Source organism: Zootoca vivipara, chromosome 2 (assembly GCF_963506605.1).
Source record: "Zootoca vivipara chromosome 2, rZooViv1.1, whole genome shotgun sequence".
In the NCBI taxonomy this organism is placed as follows: domain Eukaryota; kingdom Metazoa; phylum Chordata; class Lepidosauria; order Squamata; family Lacertidae; genus Zootoca; species Zootoca vivipara.
In genome coordinates this window covers 110,197,331-110,216,946 of record NC_083277.1, presented here as the reverse complement: position 1 = coordinate 110,216,946, position 19,616 = coordinate 110,197,331, and the positions used below count along the sequence as shown (strand labels likewise).

Sequence of the window (19,616 nt, the reverse complement as noted above, 5' to 3'; positions counted from 1 at the left end):
CCGCTGCTTTTCAGGTTACGGATGCGCCGAACCTGGAAGTCCCGGAACGGGTTGCTTCCAGGTTCGGCGTGCCCATAACCTGCGCGCATGCGCAGAAGTGCCACATTGCGTCACCCGTGTGCACAGATGCGGCGCTTCATGTTGCGGCCTTCTCACGTTGCAAACGGGCCGCCGGAACGGATCCCGTTCACAGCAAGAGGTACCGCTGTAATGTTATTGTTTCAGTTAAATAAATTGTTTAAATTGTTATTAAGGAAATTATTACTTTTCTCCTTCCAATAAAGTACAGCAGAAAAGTTGTCCAGATATAAACAGTTAACTTATTAAACTTCACAGTAATTTTATAATTATCTGTCTCTGTATTTCTAATAGTATAACCAAATCAGTAATTTTTGATATACTGGTAACTGTAAAAAGTACTCTGAAAATTTATTATTCCAAAAATGAAAGCTTCCTCTGGTTGTAAATATTAAGATTATACCAGCAAGAATGAATCTTTCTGTAAAAAAAATAAAATGATTTAAATCAAGTCTTATTGACTAGTGATTTCAATCAAGTCTTACTGACTAGTGATTTAAATCGTGATTTAAATCGATTTGATTTAAATCAAACCCGCCCTGCTTTTACCTGTTCTCTTATCCTTTAATTGGTTTCTATGATGTGCATCCCTCCCGCTCCCGTTGGTGCTTGAGCACATATACACTTTTTTTAAAGCGGAGCAGGTAGGGAATGAGATCAGGCCTTTCCTTCACAACATGCTATTTCGCCCCTCCAATAAGGGAGTACTTACCATCTGTTATGATTATTTGTTTAGGTCTGTATTTCAAGGTACAGTATATGTATCAATTGGTTATCTGTGTGCAGGCATTGAATACTTTTATTTCCTTTTTGTTTGAAACGGCCAGGATGGTTGCAACAACAAATAAACTTTGATGTTGTGAGTATGCATCAAGGGGCTCACTGCCTTTGTTGCATGGGACTACATATTGCTTTAGCGCTGAGAGCTTCTCCCAGCTTTCCCGCTCACTGGAAGCCCTTTTGGGTGGCTTTTCTCCAAAGCCTTTCTTGAAAATTAAAGTATACTTTGGCCACATACATCAAAAACCAGTGTGATGTCTCAGTAGTGTATTGTGGAAGCTGCAGTCCATTAAGAGTGCTGAAATTAGGATATTCCAGTTCCCTTCCCAGAGCTACAGTTCTCTAAGCTGCTGGGGATTTGATTGCTAAACCGCTCTGGGAATTGTAGCTCTCTGGGAGCTCCTTTGGTGAGCTGGTTGATTTTAAGAATAAATTACAGATTTCACCTAATATTCCAACTTCAGAGCCTTTTTACAGTGTTTGACATCTTAAGAGAATTATAAATGATGTTCTTTGTGACCATTACACAACGCTATCAAACCCATTTTGTTGTTGGTTGTTTAGTCGTTTAGTCGTGTCCGACTCTTCGTGACCCCATGGACCAGAGCACGCCAGGCACTCCTGTCTTCCACTGCCTCCCGCAGTTTGGTCAAATTCATGTCCGTAGCTTCGAGAACACTGTCCAACCATCTCGTCCTCTGTCGTCCCCTTCTCCTAGTGCCCTCAATCTTTCCCAACATCAGGGTCTTTTCCAGGGAGTCTTTTCCTCTCATGAGGTGGCCAAAGTACTGGAGCCTCAGCTTCATGATCTGTCCTTCCAGTGAGCACTCAGGGCTGATTTCCTTCAGAATGGATAGGTTTGATCTTCTTGCAGTCCATGGGACTCTCAAGAGTCTCCTCCAGCACCATAATTCAAAAGCATCAATTCTTCGGCGATCAGCCTTCTTTATGGTCCAGCTCTCAAACCCATAGTTATGTAAATTCAACTAACAAATATACCCACAACATAACTGGCTGGGTTTAACTACGTATTTACTGTAAATTCTTTATACATCATATAAGCAGAACTCTTTTCACATTATCTAGTTGAATACTCTACCACTCCTACAGATGAGATTATGAAAATTCTAGTCCGTCTAGTATTAGTGGATCAGATGATGATAGAGATCTTAGGCTCAGATCCAGTCACACTTACCATTCTTTTTCCAAACAGCTCACCAGGCGCCCATACCGGAGGAGGTAGTATCAGATACTCACAGTTCTACTTTAGTGGTCAATTTATCTAACAGAACACTTAAATCAGATGAACTCCGAGTATTGGATTTAGGTTTGGGCTTTGTCCCTACACCAAAATATTCTGCATTCCAAATAAGGATTGATTGATTTCAGCTAATTAGGCAGATTAAATTGAGATATTTGGGGGGGGGAATAGACCTTTGGTTACCAGAACGTTTTAAACACAAATCTACTTTTATTCCGGTTTCTCACAATCACCTCATTAGAACATTTCAACATTTGGTACATCGTGACCTAAGCATTAGAGCAGGGGTCAGCAAACTTTTTCAGCAGGGGGCCGGTCCACTGTCCCTCAGACCTTGTGGGGGGGGCTGGACTATATTTTCGGGGGGGGATGAATTCCTATGCCCCACAAATAACCCAGAGATGCATTTTAAATAAAAGGACATTCTACTCATGTATAAACAGCAGGCAGGCCCCACAAATAACCCAGAGATGCATTTTAAATAAAAGGACACATTCTACTCATGTAAAAACATGCTGATTCCCGGACCGTCTGCGGGCTGGATTTAGAAGGCGATTGGGCCGCATCCGGCCCCCGGGCCTTAGTTTGGGGAACCCCTGCAATAGAGAAAAGAAGAAGAGTCATACTGACTTCTCTTGTGTTTGGTAAACTTGGCTAGATGTGTCTCCATCTTATGACCCTGTGTCCATATGGAGACTGCTCCTCTTCTTTCAAACTAGGCTTTGGTGAACCTTGATCCCCTGTAGGAACGGGGATTCTGGGGTGGCACTGTTGCCATGGCAGCAAGAGTCCAAGATGCCCAGATGGCTTCGTAGCGTAACACGAGGCTCACAAAGTGACACGGCTTAAGTGCCAACGCGAGTTCAGGTGGGTGAAAGAGAGCGGTGTTCGCAGCTCTGACAGTGATGAAGCAAGGTCCCTCACAAGGTGGTAGGGAATCAGGAGGAAATGGAAGTAACAAGGAGGTGACACAGCCATGTCTGCAATGAAGAAATGTTCCTGACAGGCAAAAATAAGTAGTGCTGCTGTGGGGTGCTGAAGTGGAACAGCAGCTGTTGTGGCTGAGGCCGTTGTCAAGCTCAGGTGGCCGAGCAAAAGAAGGGAAAAGACACCGTTTACCATACCTTCCAACATTTCTCCAATGAAAATGGGGACATTACATCCTGTTTCAGAAGAAGAAGAAGAAGAATTTTATTATTTATATACCCCGACCATCAGACTGGGTTGCCCCAAACACTCTAGGCGGCTTCCAACATATTTAAAAAAAGCACAACACCATAATAAAACATTACCATGGAATCGTAGAGTTGGAAGGGACCCCAAGGGTCATCTAGTTCAACCCCCTGCAATGCAGGAATCTCAACCAAAGTATCTATGGCAGATGGCCATCCAATCTCTGCTTAAAAACCTCCAAGGAATGAGAGACCACCACCTCCCAAGGGAGACGGTTCCGCTGTCGAACAGTTTTATTTAATTTTTTTTTAAGAATTAAAACTTCCCTGTACAGATGTCTTCTATAGATTGTATAGTTCCTTATCTCCTTGGCTCCTTGGTCTCCTTCCATTGCCTCCAATATTTATTCAATGGAAATAGGGACGTCATAAGGAAAAGGGGGACATTCCATGATCAAATCAGAAATCAAATCCGTAAAGTGTCCCTGGAAAATAGGGACACTTAGATGGTCTGAGTTTACTAGCCTTCAGAGAAACCTCTTGCTTATTATTGTAGCTCAGACTGACAAGATGGGGCAGCTGGACTGTGGATGTATCTGCTGCAGTGACACAGGCCAGCCATTCACTTGCACGGAACTCCCTGTTGATGGGAGAAATGCCTTGTAAACAGAGAGCTGCAGCTGAGCCACGCAACCTGCCAGCCCCATCATGGTGATGGATGGCTCTTAATCTCAGTCGTGATGATGGTGACACAGCTGCTGCTGTTGCTGCTGCTGCTGCTGCTGTTGCTGCTGCTGATGCATCTTGTATAGCAGCCCCCATGCAGGAGCCAGGAAATGGCAGGCATGGTCTTCATCATTGGTAAATGCATTAGACCTTGGCATTGGTTTCTGTGGCCAGAGAAGTCACTGGAAGTTGAGGGGCAGGGGACAGTGTTAGCCAAACCAGTCAGGACAAGGTTGACCACAATGTGTGAATTAGGATTTGGGCAGGGCAAGGTATAAAGGTAAAGGACCCCTGGATGGTTAAGTCCAGTCAAAGGTGACTATGGGCTGCAGCGCTCATCTCACTTTATGCCAAGAGAGCTGGCGTTTGTCTGCAGGCAGCTTTTCCGGGTCATGTGGCCAGCATGTCTAAACCGCTTCTGGTGCAATGGGACACTGTGACAAGTGCCAGAGCGCATGAAAATGCCGTTTACCTTCCTGCTGCAGCGGTACCTATTTATCTACTTGCGCTGGTGTGCTTTTGAACTGCTAGGTTGGCAGGAGCTGGGACAGAGCAATGGGAGCTCACCTCCGTCGCGCAGATTCAAACTGCCGACCTTCCATTCGGCAAGCCCAAGAGGCTCGGTGGTTAATAATAATAATAATAATAATAATAATAATAATAATAATAATAATAATATTTATACCCCGCCCATCTGGTTGAGTCTCCCCAGCCACTCTGGACAGCTCACAATCGAATGTTAAAACAATACAGCATTAAATATTAAAAGCTTCCCTAAACAGGGCTGCCATCCGGTGTCTTTTAAAATTAGGATAGCTGCTTATTTCCTTGACATCTGATGGAACGGCGTTCCACAGGGCAGGTGCTGCCAGAAGGCCTCGGTACTGGACCTCAGAACGATGGGGGTGGAGACGGTCCTTCAGGTATACTGGACCGAGGCCATTTAGGGCTTTAAAGGTCAACACCAACATTTTGAATTGTGCTCGGAAACGTACTGGGAGCCAATGTAGATCTCTCAGGACCGGTGTTACGTTGTCCCGGCGGCCGCTCCCAGTCACCAGTCTAGCTGCCGCATTCTGGATTAGTTGCAGTTTCCGGGTCACCTTCAAAGGTAGCCCCACATAGAGCCCATTGCAGTAATCCAAGCGGGAGATAACCAGAGCATGCACCACTCTGGCGAGACAGTCTGCAGGCAGGTAGGGTCTCAGCCTGTATACCAGATGGAGCTGATAGACAGCTGCCCTGGACACAGAATTAACCTGCGCCTCCATGGACAGCTGTGAGTCCAAAATGACTCCTAGGCTGCACACCTGGTCCTTCAGGGGCACAGTTACCCCATTCAGGACCAGGGAGTCCTCCACACCTGCCTGCCTCCTGCCCCCTACAGACAGTACTTCTGTCTTGTCAGGATTCAACCTCAATCCGTTAACCGCCATCCATCCTCCAGCCGCCTCCAGGCACTCACACAGGATCTTCATCGCCTTCACTGGTTCTGATTTGAAAGAGAGGTAGACCACAGCGCTACCCGTGTCCCTATTTGGGCAGGGCACTAATAGTCTAATGTAGTATGATAATAATCCAGACTAGGAAAGGCAAAGGAGATGGGATTTTGCGCTTCTTGGTGTCGCCTAGGAAGTGTTTGAGGCATTCGGGGGAAGGGAGAGTCGTTTGCAGAGCTTGCAGGCAGAGCTGCTCAGCATGGGAGATAAAACCTGCCACCTGGCTCTGTTTGATAATAGCATCAGTGTTGTGAGAGATAGTCAGGTAGGGGGTTGTGGAGGAGGAGAAAGAGCCTGCACAGAGCTTGCTTTGAGCAGGGAATGCTAATAGAAGGAGGAATGAACAGCGTTTGGGTGCAGAAGGGGGGATTACATCCTGGCGTGGGGTGGGGAAGATTCCCAGGGCATCACCCACCCAAGGATAACGTGAAGACTTTGCTCTAGAGGCTGAGGGTTTGCTTCTCACCACTGTTCCCCCTTTCCCCTAACATTGGGAGAGTAACATCTTCAAGCATCGCCCTCAGTAGTCATAGCCTGGTCCCGTGAAACAAAGGAATGACAGGCCGTCTTTTTGGTGCTACAATTTGGAGTGTGTGCAGGACACTCACACATGTACACATTTTTGACGGCCTGGAGCAACAAGGAAGTGAAGGCAAGACCGATGCAATCTAATGTTACTAGAGGGAGTGACAACCCACACAGGGGCATAGACAGGATAGAGCTGCCAACCAAGAACCCTAGGCTGCATGCAGACAGCAGTTTATTCCATTTCCCCAAGCTGTTAATTTCCATATTATACTTGACATAAAAGAAACTTCCCCAAAATACAGGAGGACCTAGCACACATTTAGCTCTCATTTCTGTGTTATTTGCAAGCTCCTTTTTTTCTGGAAGCAAGTAACACAGAAATGAGCACTGTGCTTGTGCTATACTCTGCTATAAGGGGACACGGGTGGCGCTGTGGTCTTAACCACCGAGCCTTTGGGGCTTGTTTGGAGGTTCTAGCAGGGGAGCGCAGCTATCGTATACCCTTGACCGAAGAACGGTACACTCCTTCTATCTGGCAAGGTCGTCCTCTTCCACCGAGTGCGCAGCTTCGGGAGGGACGCACATGGAGCGGTGAGGGAGGAAGGGGACACCCGCCTAGCCAGCCAGATCAGCCGAATCAACCCTGGCGATCAATGGGGTGACAGATGTCGCAGCCAGATCGCCCTCACATCCGTGTGAGCTGTGAATTGTGTTTTGTTATTTGTGGCTTGAACGAGTCCGCTGTTTTATTTGATTTATTTTGTTGTGTTGTGTTTTATGATGGGCATAAAGCCGAATAAACTTCCTGAACAGCTTGCCGATCGGAAAGTTAGCGGTTCAAATCCCCGCGACAGGGTGAGCTCCTGTTACCCTGTCCCAGCTCCTGCCAACCTAGTAGTTCGAAAGCACACCAGCGCAAGTAGATAAATAGGGACCGCTGTGGCGGGAAGGTAAATGGCGTTTCCATGTGCTCTGGCTTCCGTCATGGTGTCCCGTTGCGCCAGAAGCAGTTTAGTCACACTGGCCACATGACCCAGAAAACTGCCTGTGGACAAATGCCAGTTCCCACGGCCTAAAAGCGAGATGAGCACCGCAACCCCATAGTCACCTTGACTGGATTTAACCATCCGGGGGTCCTTTACCTTTACCTTACTCTGCTATATTTCTGGGAGTGGCTTTTGCATCATGTGAAAGCTCAACTATAGTGTGGAAATGAGCAGTTAGGGAAACGTTGGGGAAACAGAACAAACACCCCCCCCCACACACACACTCCTAACAGCAAGTGCAGGTGGGCGCTGCTTTGCAGAAGAAGCTCAGTAACAGCCAGTGGATAAGCTTGCAGCACTGAAGTCTCTAAAGAGAGAGACTGATAAGACACTGCTGTGGAGAAGTGTTAGCCTTGGCACCGCAAAATAGTCAAGTAGAGCACACTGTGCGAGAGAGTTCATGCAGGCGTTGGCGGGGCACCGCTCCAAACGTGCCCTTGTTGCTGGTGTTGTGATCACAGCCTGAGTTTGCAAAGCCTGTTGCGCAGTTTTCCCTATTCCCAGCTGTCAATTCCTACCTTGGGGCATTCATAAAAACCAGACTTTTGGGAAAGGTCGCATGGCCCATGCATGGTGGGTGGGGGGTGGGAATCCAAAGGTCATGGAGACTCATAGAGCTGGTTTTGAAAGGACTGGCTGCAGAGAGGAGCAAGTAGGTGAGGCAGCTTGGGTGAACTGTTGATCCTTTCCAAGGTACAAAACTCCCAAGCCAATGCCATTCACATTTAGAAGTGTTACCAAATGCATGGGTCCAGAGAGACATTATTGGGGGACTCTGCAGCTCCTCCCCTGAGAACAGCAAATTATCTTCACATGCTGAAGTGGGTGGCAAGATTGCCTTCTGCCAGCTTGTAGTGGAGAAGCTGAAATTAGTTCTGGGGTCACCTTTCCCCCTGTTTCAGGAAAGACTGCGTTTTCCTTAGGAAGACCAGCCCATGTGGGAATGGATCCTTGGTTAGGGTGCTTAGCAAAGTGCCACCACCCAGAGATACAACCTTTTGGCAGATTACACCTTGTCAGTTCAAATAAAGACAGCCCAACTACCTGGCCTTTTATTCTATTTATTGTACATTATGTGTGACACCCAATGAACAGGAGACGAGGGGGGATGACCTCACACAGAGCCCTCTCTACCAATTGTATTTCTATGGTTGGGGTATCTGCCTATCAGCAATACAGCTCTGTGGTATCAGCCCCTTCTCATGCTAACTAGCAAGAATACGCATTTGTTAGATTTGGCTGCTCATTCCCCACATTCTTCACTCTTCAGTAAGTGCTTCTGTTGTCATATTCTGGGATGGGAGCCTGACATGGAGGAGATAATGCCAGCCAGAATCAGTTGTTTGCTTTTGTTTGTTTGTTTGTTAAATTTCTATACCTCCCTTCGTTCAAAGCTCACAGGGTGGTTTATAATACAAAAACACAAAAATACATTTCCATAATAACAAACAAAAACAATAACCCCTCCCCCGATACACAATTTACTTAGCCAAACAGTCTAGGCTAATTAACCCCACACATATATATATATACACACACACCATGCTTTAGTGCAGGCATCCCCAAACTGCGGCCCTCCAGATGTTTTCGCCTACAACTCCCATGATCCCTAGTTAAGAGGACCAGTGGTCAGGGATGATGGGAATTGTAGTCCAAAACATCTGGAGGGCCGAAGTTTGGGGATGCCTGCTTTAGTGCATATCAATATCCTTATAAGAGTGCAAACCCTTTGAAAGGCCAGCATTGCCACTTGGTTTCACACATCACACAGTTAACGCAGGCAAGGACCCATTTAACAAGGAGCTGTGGCTGCTTCTGGCTCCCTAAAGCCTGTATCTTTCTGCAGGGTGCACATGTTGGCATGTGTGTTGCATGATGTCTAAAACAACTTAGGACCGCACCTGCAAAAATATAAAAGTGTGAAATGTCCCACTCCTATTCAGTAGGGATGCTCCTGTTCGGGAGAAAGCTTGCAGAAAATGTCCTGTGCAACAGCTGGTTGAATCCTCCACTAGCAGCGCATAATGCCACACACACACATGGGTAGTCTCCTCACTCAATGCAGGACCCAGCCCCGTGCTTACCGGTGGTGCCATGCTCTGGCACAAGGATCAAAGCATGGCAAAGGAGGCTTGATGCTGTGCCGTGCTAGAGATTGGAAGACGGCCACGGCTGCTGTGTATATTCTAAATGTCTAGGTGAGATGAGATGAGATTAGATTATATTAGATAGGAGAAGCAGGAGGGGTGCAGAACAAGCTCCAGCGAGCCCAGCAAGAAAGCAAGCTGCGAATGTTCTGCTCGTCAAACCACTGGCTTGCATCTTGTCTGCACACAAACCCAGGGAACAATTGCAAATAGTGCTGGTGGAAGAGGAAAAAACCCACAGCAATCGCATCTCTTCTGTGGGTATTTCAGTTTATTAAAATGATGATGATGATGATGATGTTTGGATAACTGTTGGTGTTTGAATAAATGTACTGGTGTGGAATAATCACACCAGATCAGGAATTATCAGTTCCAAACTGTTGGTTATACTACCTCTGCTACCCAGGCTAGGCTCTTAGGTTGGGGGGGGGCGGTTTGTGCCCACCCCCCCTTCCCCATCTGCTTTGTGCATGAATCCCTCCCGAAACCTCTCTGCATTACAAACGGTTTCAATTACAGCAGCGTAAATAGGTTCATGGCAAGAAGGATAATGTAGTTATAGAAACTGTCACATCAAACACGCCGTGCAAGAAGCAGAATCGGGCTGCGGTGCCCAGCACCACCCCGAACCCAATCTGCCTCCTTGCCAGTGAGATGCTCTTAGGTAAGACAAGAGCCAATCACAGCAGAAATTATACTGGGGGGGGGGGGAGAAGCAGAGGCACCACAGCCTCACCAAATTGTGGGGTCTCACGAGAAAGGGAGCTGAGTGCCAATGTCTAGGGCGGGGGGGGGGGGGTTGCGAGTGGTGGAGGCAGCTCGATAATGCAAGACTCTCTTATGATAGTAGTTGCTGATCAAAGCGATGCCTGGTACACACCCTTCTGTCACTACATAGCAAATCAATTGTCACATTGTATTTCGAGTTTTGTGCTCTGAAGATTGCAAGAGGCCATGAAGGCTGCTGTGTTGTTTCTGTTCTCCCCCTTGTCCCCGTCCCCACCCCTCCCCCGGTGGATCATTTTATTCCAGATCCTAATCTAATTTTCTTTCGGGCACTCACCCCCATTTGCATGTATTTATTTGGCTTAGGAGAGAATAACACCCAACAGAAAGAGGAAGGGGGGGAGAGAAAGAAAGACTCGTTGCTAAACAAAGAGAAATCGTGGTTCATAGTAGAGGTAGAAGTTCTCCAGTCTACCGTGTTTCCCCAAAAATAAGACACTGTCTTATATTTATTTTTCCTCAAGAAGACACACTATGGCTTATTTTCAGGGGATGTCTTATTTTTAATTACACGTCCAGCCTAGCCTCTTCCTTGGCACCCTCCAGAACTGCACCTATCACTATGTCTTATTTTCAGGATATGGCTTATATTGCGCAAATGCTTAGAAATCCTGCTTATTTTATGGGTATGTCTTGTTTTCGGAGAAACAGGGTATCTCTGGCATCTTTGGCTAAGCCAGGCATCCCCAAACTTCGGCCCTCCAGATGTTTTGGATTACAATTCCCATCTTCCCCAACCACTGGTCCTGTTAGCTAGGGATCGTGGGAGTTGTAGGCCAAAACATCTGGAGGGCTGCAGTTTGGGGATGCCTGAGCTAAGCAGATCTCAGGAAGCGAGGCTGGAAGGAGAGATCTATGTACCTGAGACCTTGCTGGATTTCTGCTAGCCAGAATAAGCAGTACTGAGGCAGGTGTGAGGTAGAGCCACATGTGAAAAAGGAAGCGGTGTCACTGTGTGGGATCAAGAAGCATTTTGGGTGTTCCCCCCAAGTCTAGAGAAAAGAATGAGATGGTTTAAACCAGGCATCCCCAAGCTGCGGCCCTCCAGATGTTTTGGCCTACAACTCCCATGATCCCTAGCTAACAGGACCAGTGGTCAGGGAAGATGGGAATTGTAGTCCAAAACATCTGGAGGGCCAAAGTTTGGGGATGCCTGGTTTAAACCCCTTCTGCGAGTGACCTTTCCCCCTCCCTCCTTATTTTGCAGAAATGGGGTAAATATGTCTGCACCATCATGCATGACTTATCGCAGGTGTATCCATTTTAGAATCTCTCTATAGCTAGATCTTTAGAAACCTTATTAGCTTTGTCTCCTTGCCCTGTCCAGCACCCTTTCTGCAAGTCCTCTTCTGACCCTGTCCGTGAATTCAGATCTATTTTTTTATTTACTTATTTTTGCTTGCCTTCAGGAGAGGTGTGGCTTTCTTTCGGCTTCTTACAGGAGAAATGGGAAACTGAGAGAGAACCTTGAAGAGGAGTTTGTGTCCTCCCCAACCCTCCCCCCCCCCGCCTTCCTTGGCCTTTTGCACATTCCCATAGCATAAATACCAGAACATATACACAGAGTGACCAAAAGCTGCCAATTCGAGGAGTGGTTGGGGAGGGAGATTCCTGCTAACGGGATCCAGATTCCCTTGCTGTTTCATAGGCAGAGTCCCTTCACAGAAGCCTCTTATCCTGCCTCTGCCTGCAGGTGTTCTTCCCCTACCCATCTCTCTCTCCAGCCTGCTGGGATGCTGTGCCATGTGAAACCCCAGGGGCTGCCCTCTTCCTTCCTGAATCACATCCATCACCTCCGGTGTTTTGCTCCCTGTTATAGCAGCGTCCCATCCCTGTGGTTCCCTTGCTTAGTGATAGCTTCTGCTTTTTTACAGAGATTTAAGTGGGTGCTGCAGCAGCAGCAGAGAGACAGGGAGGGGAGAGTTCCCTGGTATATTTCATAGGAATTCAGCAATTCCCACCCCCCAAGTACCCTTACATCCTCAAAGCACACTTCCAGCATGCTGCTTAATCCCACCCTTATGCCCTGCTTTACTAGGAGCTGGGGAACTTCTCGGAAATTCTTTCCCCTCCTAGCATGCAGGGTGAATGCTTTTGTCTTCCCGGAGTTTCTCCAGCATATGCATGTGCAAGATGAAGCCTTGGAGTCCCTCCTTCCTAATGTCTCTGTTGCAGGTGAGCACCCACCCAGTCATAGCCGAGAGGCACAGTGGGTGATGTTTATCATGCCTGACAGGTGGGCAGGGAAGAAAGTGCACATTTAATTGTCTTCCTCTGCCTTGGCTGAACTTGCCAGCCTTTTTATGCTGTGTCCATTTGGGCAGCAGTCGCATCGGAGACTCTTAATTTAATGGCACAGGGCCAGGATCATTCTGGCACTAAAGGAAGACCATGTTGGTTCAGGAGTACGGTCCAGTTAAGAAAGGCTTACCTACATACCATGGCCTACAAACCATTTTTATTTTTTGCAAAGCAATAGTATCAAGATTTGATGGGTCTTGATGGACCACAAGCTTAACATGAGTCCACGGTGTGATGCAGCAGCTACAAAAAGCTAATGCCATTCTAGGCTGCATCAACAGAAGTACAGTCATACCTTGGAAGTCAAACAGAATCTGTTCCGAAAGTCCGTTCAACTTCCAAAATGTTTGGAAGCTAAACTGCAGCTTCTGATTGGCTGCAGGAAGCTCCTGCAGCCAATCGGGAGCCGCGGAAGCCCGGTCAGACGTTAGGGTTCCATAGAACATTCGCAAACCGGAAGACTCACTTTCGAGTTTGTGGCGTTCGGGAGCCAAAACGTCCGAGTACCAAGGCGTTCGGGATCCAAGGTACGACTGTATAGTGTCCAGATAAAGGGAAGGAATGTTGTTGTTGTTTAGTTGTTTAGTCGTGTCCGACTCTTCGTGACCCCATTGACCAGAGCACGCCAGGCACTCCTGTTTTGCACTGCCTCCCGCAGTTTGGTCAAACTCATGTTTGTAGCTTCAAGAACACTGTCCAGCCATCTCGTCCTCTGTCGTCCCCTTCTCTTTGTGCCCTCCATCTTTCCCAATATCAGGGTCTTTTCCAGGGAGTCTTCTCTTCTCATGAGGTGGCCAAAGTATTGGGGCCTCAGCTTCAGGATCTGTCCTTCCAGTGAGCACTCAGGGCTGATTTCCTTTAGAATGGATAAGTTTGATCTTCTTGCAATCCATGGGACTCTCAAGAGTCTCCTCCAGCACCATAATTCAAAAGCATCAATTCTTCGGCGATCAGCCTTCTTTAGGGAAGGAATAGCACCACTCTATTAGGGAATAGTACCACTCCTTTAGGGAAGGAATAGTACCACTCTATTCTGCCTTGGTCAAACCACTTAGAAGACTGTCTGGTTCTGGGCATCACAATTTGGGAAGGATATTGAGAAGCTGGAACGTGTTCAGAGGAGGACGGCTTTTGCAGTTTGAATAACGAGACTACACGTGAATCACATGCTAGCTGAGCTGTGACACTTCCCGACAATACTTTCAACACCCCTCCATTGTAAGGACTGTTCATTTATTCTTGCTCTGTGCTACCTGTTACTGCTCTCTCCCAGTAAGCACGGCTACCTGCCTACGATGGCCACCCCTGCCTCTTATCCTGCCACAGCTCAGCCTACTCGGGAGTCTTTAGTGGACCTTTGATCAAAAGCTCTTGAGAGTCCAAGGGAACAATGTTGTCGGGATCAAACCTGGCCCTCTTGTTTATTGACACTGTTAAAGGTTCGTTAGACAAAGATTTACCAGATGCCATATTGATCCTTCTTCAGCATGTTTGGGCTGGCAACAAGTGGCAGGGGGCTAGCAGCAGACCTACTGCACAAAAGCAGCATATGCATTGGGCGAGTTCCCAGCACTTATAACAGCTTTATGTGGTGACAGCAACCTTGTGCAAGGGTTATGTAAGAGGGGAGGATTTGAGTTTTAATTACTGCATTTGCATCCTACCTTTCCTCCAAGGAGCTCATTTACTTTTATTTGTTTCAGATGTTTCTACCCTTTCAGAGACCTATCAGCACACCCAGAACGAGGTGGGTTAGGCTGAGCGATCGTGACCATGCTCTCCAACATTTTTGTGATGAAAATAGGGATGTCCTATTCCCAGGTGGCGCTGTGGGTTAAACCACTGAGCCTAGGGCTTGGTGATCAGAAGGTCGGCGGTTCGAATCCCTATGACGGGGTGAGCTCCCGTTGCTTGGTCCCAGCTCCTGCCAACCTAGCAGTTCGAAAGCATGTCAAAGTGCAAGTAGATAAATAGGAACCGCTACAGCGGGAAGGTAAACGGCGTTTCCGTGTGCTGCTCTGGTTTGCCAGAAGTGGCTTTGTCATGCTGGCCACATGATCTGGAAGCTATATGCCGGCTCCCTCGGCCAATAATGCGAGATGAGTGCAAAATCCCAGAGTCGGTCACAACTGGACCTAATGGTCAGGGGTCCCTTTACCTTTACCTTATTCCATTGTTGTTGTTGTTGTTGTTGTTGTTATTCCAGCCACCCTGGGCAGCTTCCAATATATATAAAAGCATAATAAGGCATTAAACTTTTTTTAAAAATGTACAGAGCAGGCTTCCAATGTCTTCTAAAGGTTCTATAGTTACTCATCTCCTTGGCTTGGGGGGGAGGGTCACATAACTCCATATCCTCCAACTTTTCTCTGATGAAAATAGGGATGTCGTAAGGAAAATCGGCACATTCAGGGATCAAATCAGAAACCGGGGCGGCTTCTGTAAATCTGGGGCTGTCCCTGGAGAATAGGGACACTTGGAGGGTCTGATAGTGAATAGCCGAAGTGTTTTCCAGGAAGCCCTTGTAGCTGAATAGCAATTTGCATAGCGTAGCCTCTTTTGACACCCTAGCCACCCTGTTATACCACACGGACTCTGTTCTCTCCGTGTCTCTGATCAAGCCAGTCCTCATGAATCTGCACCTTGAGACTGCGCACTATAAAGCACAGAACCGTGCCATTTCCGAGAGCCTAGATTTCCCTTTTGCAATTGCTTCCTACCCATGTTGTTTGCCCGATCTGAGGCAGGGGCTGTTCGCCAGAACCTTCGCTGCCTCAAGTTTCCCTTGCACATCTACTTATTATTCCCCGACACCAGCAGGATTCCCATTGAACATTGCAGGGAATTTGCTCCTAGGGAGTTTAACAAAGGCCTGGAGCAGTGAGTGATTTTTAGCTCAGGAAGCTGCAGACGACAGATAACATGGTATTAGTGCTGCAGTGCTGGGGCGGCGCAGGTTTGCCACAGTATTGCTCTCCTCCTCGTGGTCCCTAGCATTCCGCATTAAGATCCTTGACTTTGGTTCTGGCTTTTTTGCACCACTTATAAGAAAGCCTGTCTTGGCTCGTGGTCCTCAATTCATTTCAGTGATTGATAGGCACGGAGTGTAGATCTTTATGCCGGAGACTGTGCACTGTGCATCTCCAGCAGAGTCTTGTTTTCCTATGTCCAAATCTTGAATTTCAACTTCGCTTTTTTAAAAAAAACAAAACAAAACACTAGTCCTCATGATTTTGGAGCTAAATGGAAAGGGTCGAATCACAGTGAGGAGGGAAAGAATTTCTTGTGGTCAGAGGCCAGAATTTGGTTTCCTCTATGTGCAGCCCTCTGTGTGCTTTTATCATTGCACAACAACTGCTCTCGGATTAATGCACACATCCCTTTCTTTCCACCTTTCCAGCCTAGCCCTCCTCCTTTGCAAATAGAAAAGGGCAGTTTCTGAAAAAGGCAGTCTGAAGGTTTTACGCAAATGGGCTTGTTTGATCTGCGCACCCTTTTCTGGTAGCAGAATTAGGTTGGTGTTTTTTACAGCATAGTGTGGAGATGGGCGGACATTATTTATATACCGTGTTTATGTAACAGTGTTTTGACAGTCTTAATTTTCAGTTTCATGGGTGGGGAAGCGAGACTAAGAGGTGGAGGCATAGGGCTGAGTGAATGGTAGCTTGAGCCCAGGATACAAAACTCCAGGCGCTTGACAATGGTGGCAGCCTGACTTTTTTTTTTTACTTCCTTGGCCTGGTCGGCTGCAGCTGCTGTGGCTTCTCTGTGGGGTGAATTTGGGAAGGCCCAGCTGGTTCTAACGGATCCTTTGCCAGTAGCTTTTGTTAACTCTCCTTGCCACCTTTCCCACCCCCCCAACTCCTTACAGAAAGCAGGCATTAGATAGTGGCACCAGCCGCACACCAGGCTGCCAGCATTTCCCTTCCTGCTTTCTCCACCGAGGATCAGCAGCTCTTCTGCATCAGGCTTTGCAACTGGGGCACTCAGTGTGCTTCCCACATTGCAAGGTGTAGTAGATAGCAGGCCCGTTGGGGATCTCTTGCAGTGGTGTCCAAACTTTTTTCGAAGAGGGCCAGATTTGATGAAGTGAAGGGCCGTGGGGGCCGACCAAAGGACCGACCTTTTTTTAGGATTGAAGTTGCTGAGCTTTTTTTAGAGTTGGAGTTGTTGAGGGTTTTTTTTTTAGCATTTTACCCCAGGAAATAAACTGCCACAGGGCCTGGATTAAACCAACCAGCGGGCTAGATTAGGCCCCCAAAACGGACTTTGGACATGCCTGTAAGGTATAGGAGGCTAAGAGCTGGGGCTCTCTTGGCCCAGGGTGGAGCCAAGTCTTCCTTGGTGGAAGCTTCCAGTCGCCAGGCAACAGTTCCCACGGAGGACTTTGGCTCTGGAGCGAGGGATTATATCAGACACCCCCAAACTTCGGCCCTCCAGATGTTTTGGACTACAATTCCCATCTTCCCCAACCACTGGTCCTGTTAGCTAAGGATCATGGGAGTTGTAGGCCAAAACATCTGGAGGGCCGCAGTTTGGGGATGCCTGGATTATATGGGGATAATACTCTTGGCCTCCCTTGCAGGGTTGTTATGAACATGACTGAGGCAAATGCAGGTGAAGTGATCTGAATGCTAGTGATGCGCTCTATAAATTCCGCCCCGGAATTTATCTACTTGCAGTGGTGTGCTTTCAAACTGCTAGGTTGGCAGGAGCTGGGACAGAACAATGGGAGCTCACCACCGTCGCGGGGATTCGAACTGCCAGCCTTCCAATCAGCAAGCCCAAGAGGCTCAGTGGTTTAGAACACAACGCCACCCACCTCTACATTGTGCACATGTGGTGCTCAATGCATCACAGGTCCCACCAGTGTTTTAGTTCCAAAATCTAATTCAGGAAACAATGGAATGGAGTTGGGGGGGGTGTTTTTAAAATTTCACCCGAGGTGCCAAAACGCCTCCCGTTGTCCCCAACTCCACAGGAACCTCAAGGAATAAATAAATGGGCCGTTGCTATGTTGGTGGTGGTGACGTTTTCCTGGGGTCACACAATTCAGGAATCCTGGTTGATGTGCTTGCTGCTGTGACAAAGAGTTGCAGGCATTCCCCCCCATCCTTTTTTGCGTGCACCACAACACAATAGGAGAGCACAAACGGAGGCAGGGTGGAAGAGGGCAAGGAGCCTGGGCAGAGCCAAAGGGAGCAACAGAAGGAGAATCTGAAAGATGAATGGGGCTTAAATGGAAGCATTCTGAGTGGAGATAAGGCCGCTCTGATATGAAATAATCTAGAACAATGGGGAAGCGCGCATCTCGTAATGAAGTCCACTTAGTGCATTACTCACTTTAATGGGCCTTTTTATTAAACTCTGTAGCAATGGATGGCAGGTGCTGGCCGATAAACCGACTGGGGCTAAGCTGTGTAGTGAGTGGAGCTGCTTTGTCTCTCAGTTGCAGACCATGCTAGCATCCTACAAGGAAAAGCCTCCTTTTCACTTATTTCAGGTCCCAAATCAAAGGGGCCACATGCTGTTGCTTTTGAATTGGGGGAAAAAACAAAATGAGGTCTGCTCATGTTGGGAGCATTATTCTATAGTCAAGGGCAATTGCAGACCCTCCAAGTGTCCCTGTTTTCCCGGGACAGTGCTGGATTTACAGAAGCTGTCCCAGTTTCTGATATGATCCCAGAATGTCCACCTTTTTCTTAGGATGTCCTTATTTTCATCGGAGAAATGTTGGAGGTTATGGAGGTTATGCAACCCACAAGCCAAGGAGAGAACTATAGAACATTTAGAAGACATCTTAAAACAGTCCTGTATAGGGAAGTTTTATTTTATTTCTTTTTGTTTCGTTTTGGTTTTATTTTTGTTGGAAGCTGCCCAGAGTGGTTGGGGCAACCCAGTCAGAAGGGTGGGGAATAGTAGTAGTAGTAATAATAATAATAATAATAATAATAATACAGTGGTACCTCAGTTTAAGTACACAATTGGTTCCGGAAGTCTGAACTTAACCTGAAGCATACTTAACCTGAAGCGAATTTTCCCACTGAAAGTAACAGAAAGTGGATTAATCCATTCCAGACGGGTCCATGGAGTACTCAACCTGAAGTGTACTTAACCCGAGGTATGACTGTAATTGGTTCCAGAAGTCCGTACTTAACCTGAAGCGTACTTAACCTGAAGTGATCTTTCCCATTGAAAGTAATGGAAAGTGAACTAATCCGTTCCAGACAGGTCCTTGGAGTACTTAAACTGAAAGTACTCGAACCGAAGCATACTTAAACCAAGGTATGACTATAATAATAATTAAAAATAGAATAGGATATCCTTATTTTCATCAGAGAAATGTTGGAGGGTATTCCATCTGAATCAATAAGACAGGTGTGCTTCACTAACAAAAAATAGCTGTCGAGGTGAGCTCACTGTGAAAGTGTACTGACAGCATTTTGTTCAGATGAATGGACACTTAAGGGTTTGGACCAGTGGGAAGTTAACTTTTATGGATTGCAGTCAAAGCTTCCCTAGGCTGGCTGACTTGCTTCCTTTGACATCAAGAGTCCCCTCCACTCATTGTAGTGATTCAACTTTGCGGGGTGGGGAAGATTGAACTTGTTTCTGTGCGTTTACATAAGGTGGAGAAGGAACTTCAATTGAATGAAGGTATACTACATGCTGTGCTTAAATTTTTGTTCAAAGGAAGAGAGTAACCCCAAAGCAAGCAGGGAAAGGCAATATGATTGATTGAGTTAGTGTTAAATTTGCTAGTAGGAGTCGATGAATCTGTCGATTTCTGTTTCTCTCGGTTTCTCATTTCCAGTCTTCAGTTCACCACATTTCTGGATCAGCTTGTGGTGGTTTTGTGTGTGCCTTTTTAAAAGACCTCAAGTTTTCCCCGCAACTGTCTGACAACAAATTGGTAGGCTTCTGCCATCTCTCTATGTGTGGTGTTGTCGTTTAGGCATTTAGTCATGTCCAACTCTTCGTGACCCCATGGACCAGAGCACGCCAGGCACTCCTGTCTTCCACTGCCTCCCGCAGTTTGGTCAAACTCATGTCCGTAGCTTCAAGAACACTGTCCAACCATCTCGTCCTCTGTCATCCCCTTCTCCTTGTGGCCTCCATCTTTCCCAACACCAGGGTCTTTTCCAGGAGTCTTCTCTTCTCATGAAGTGGCCAAAGTATTGGAGCCTCAGCTTCAGGATCTGTCCTTCCAGTGAGCACTCAGGGCTGATTTCCTTCAGAATGGATAGGTTTGATCTCTGTGTGTAGCATACCAAAATCAGAAAGGAATTGCT

At 47.0% G+C, this 19,616-nt stretch overlaps 1 protein-coding gene across 2 annotated transcripts in view; it reads left to right on the top strand.

The window, feature by feature from the left end:
• ASIC1 (acid sensing ion channel subunit 1) overlaps window positions 1-19,616 on the top strand; it is a 177,541-nt gene that overhangs the window by 85,011 nt on the left and 72,914 nt on the right. Inside the window, exon 6 of one of the 2 annotated variants that reach the window (XM_060270982.1) lies at window positions 9,319-9,347. The exons of the other annotated variant lie outside the window; for it this stretch is intronic. Within the exon in view, the coding sequence (XP_060126965.1) occupies window positions 9,319-9,347 (29 nt within the window). The remainder of the gene's footprint in view (window positions 1-9,318; window positions 9,348-19,616) is intronic. 2 annotated transcript variants of the gene reach the window in all.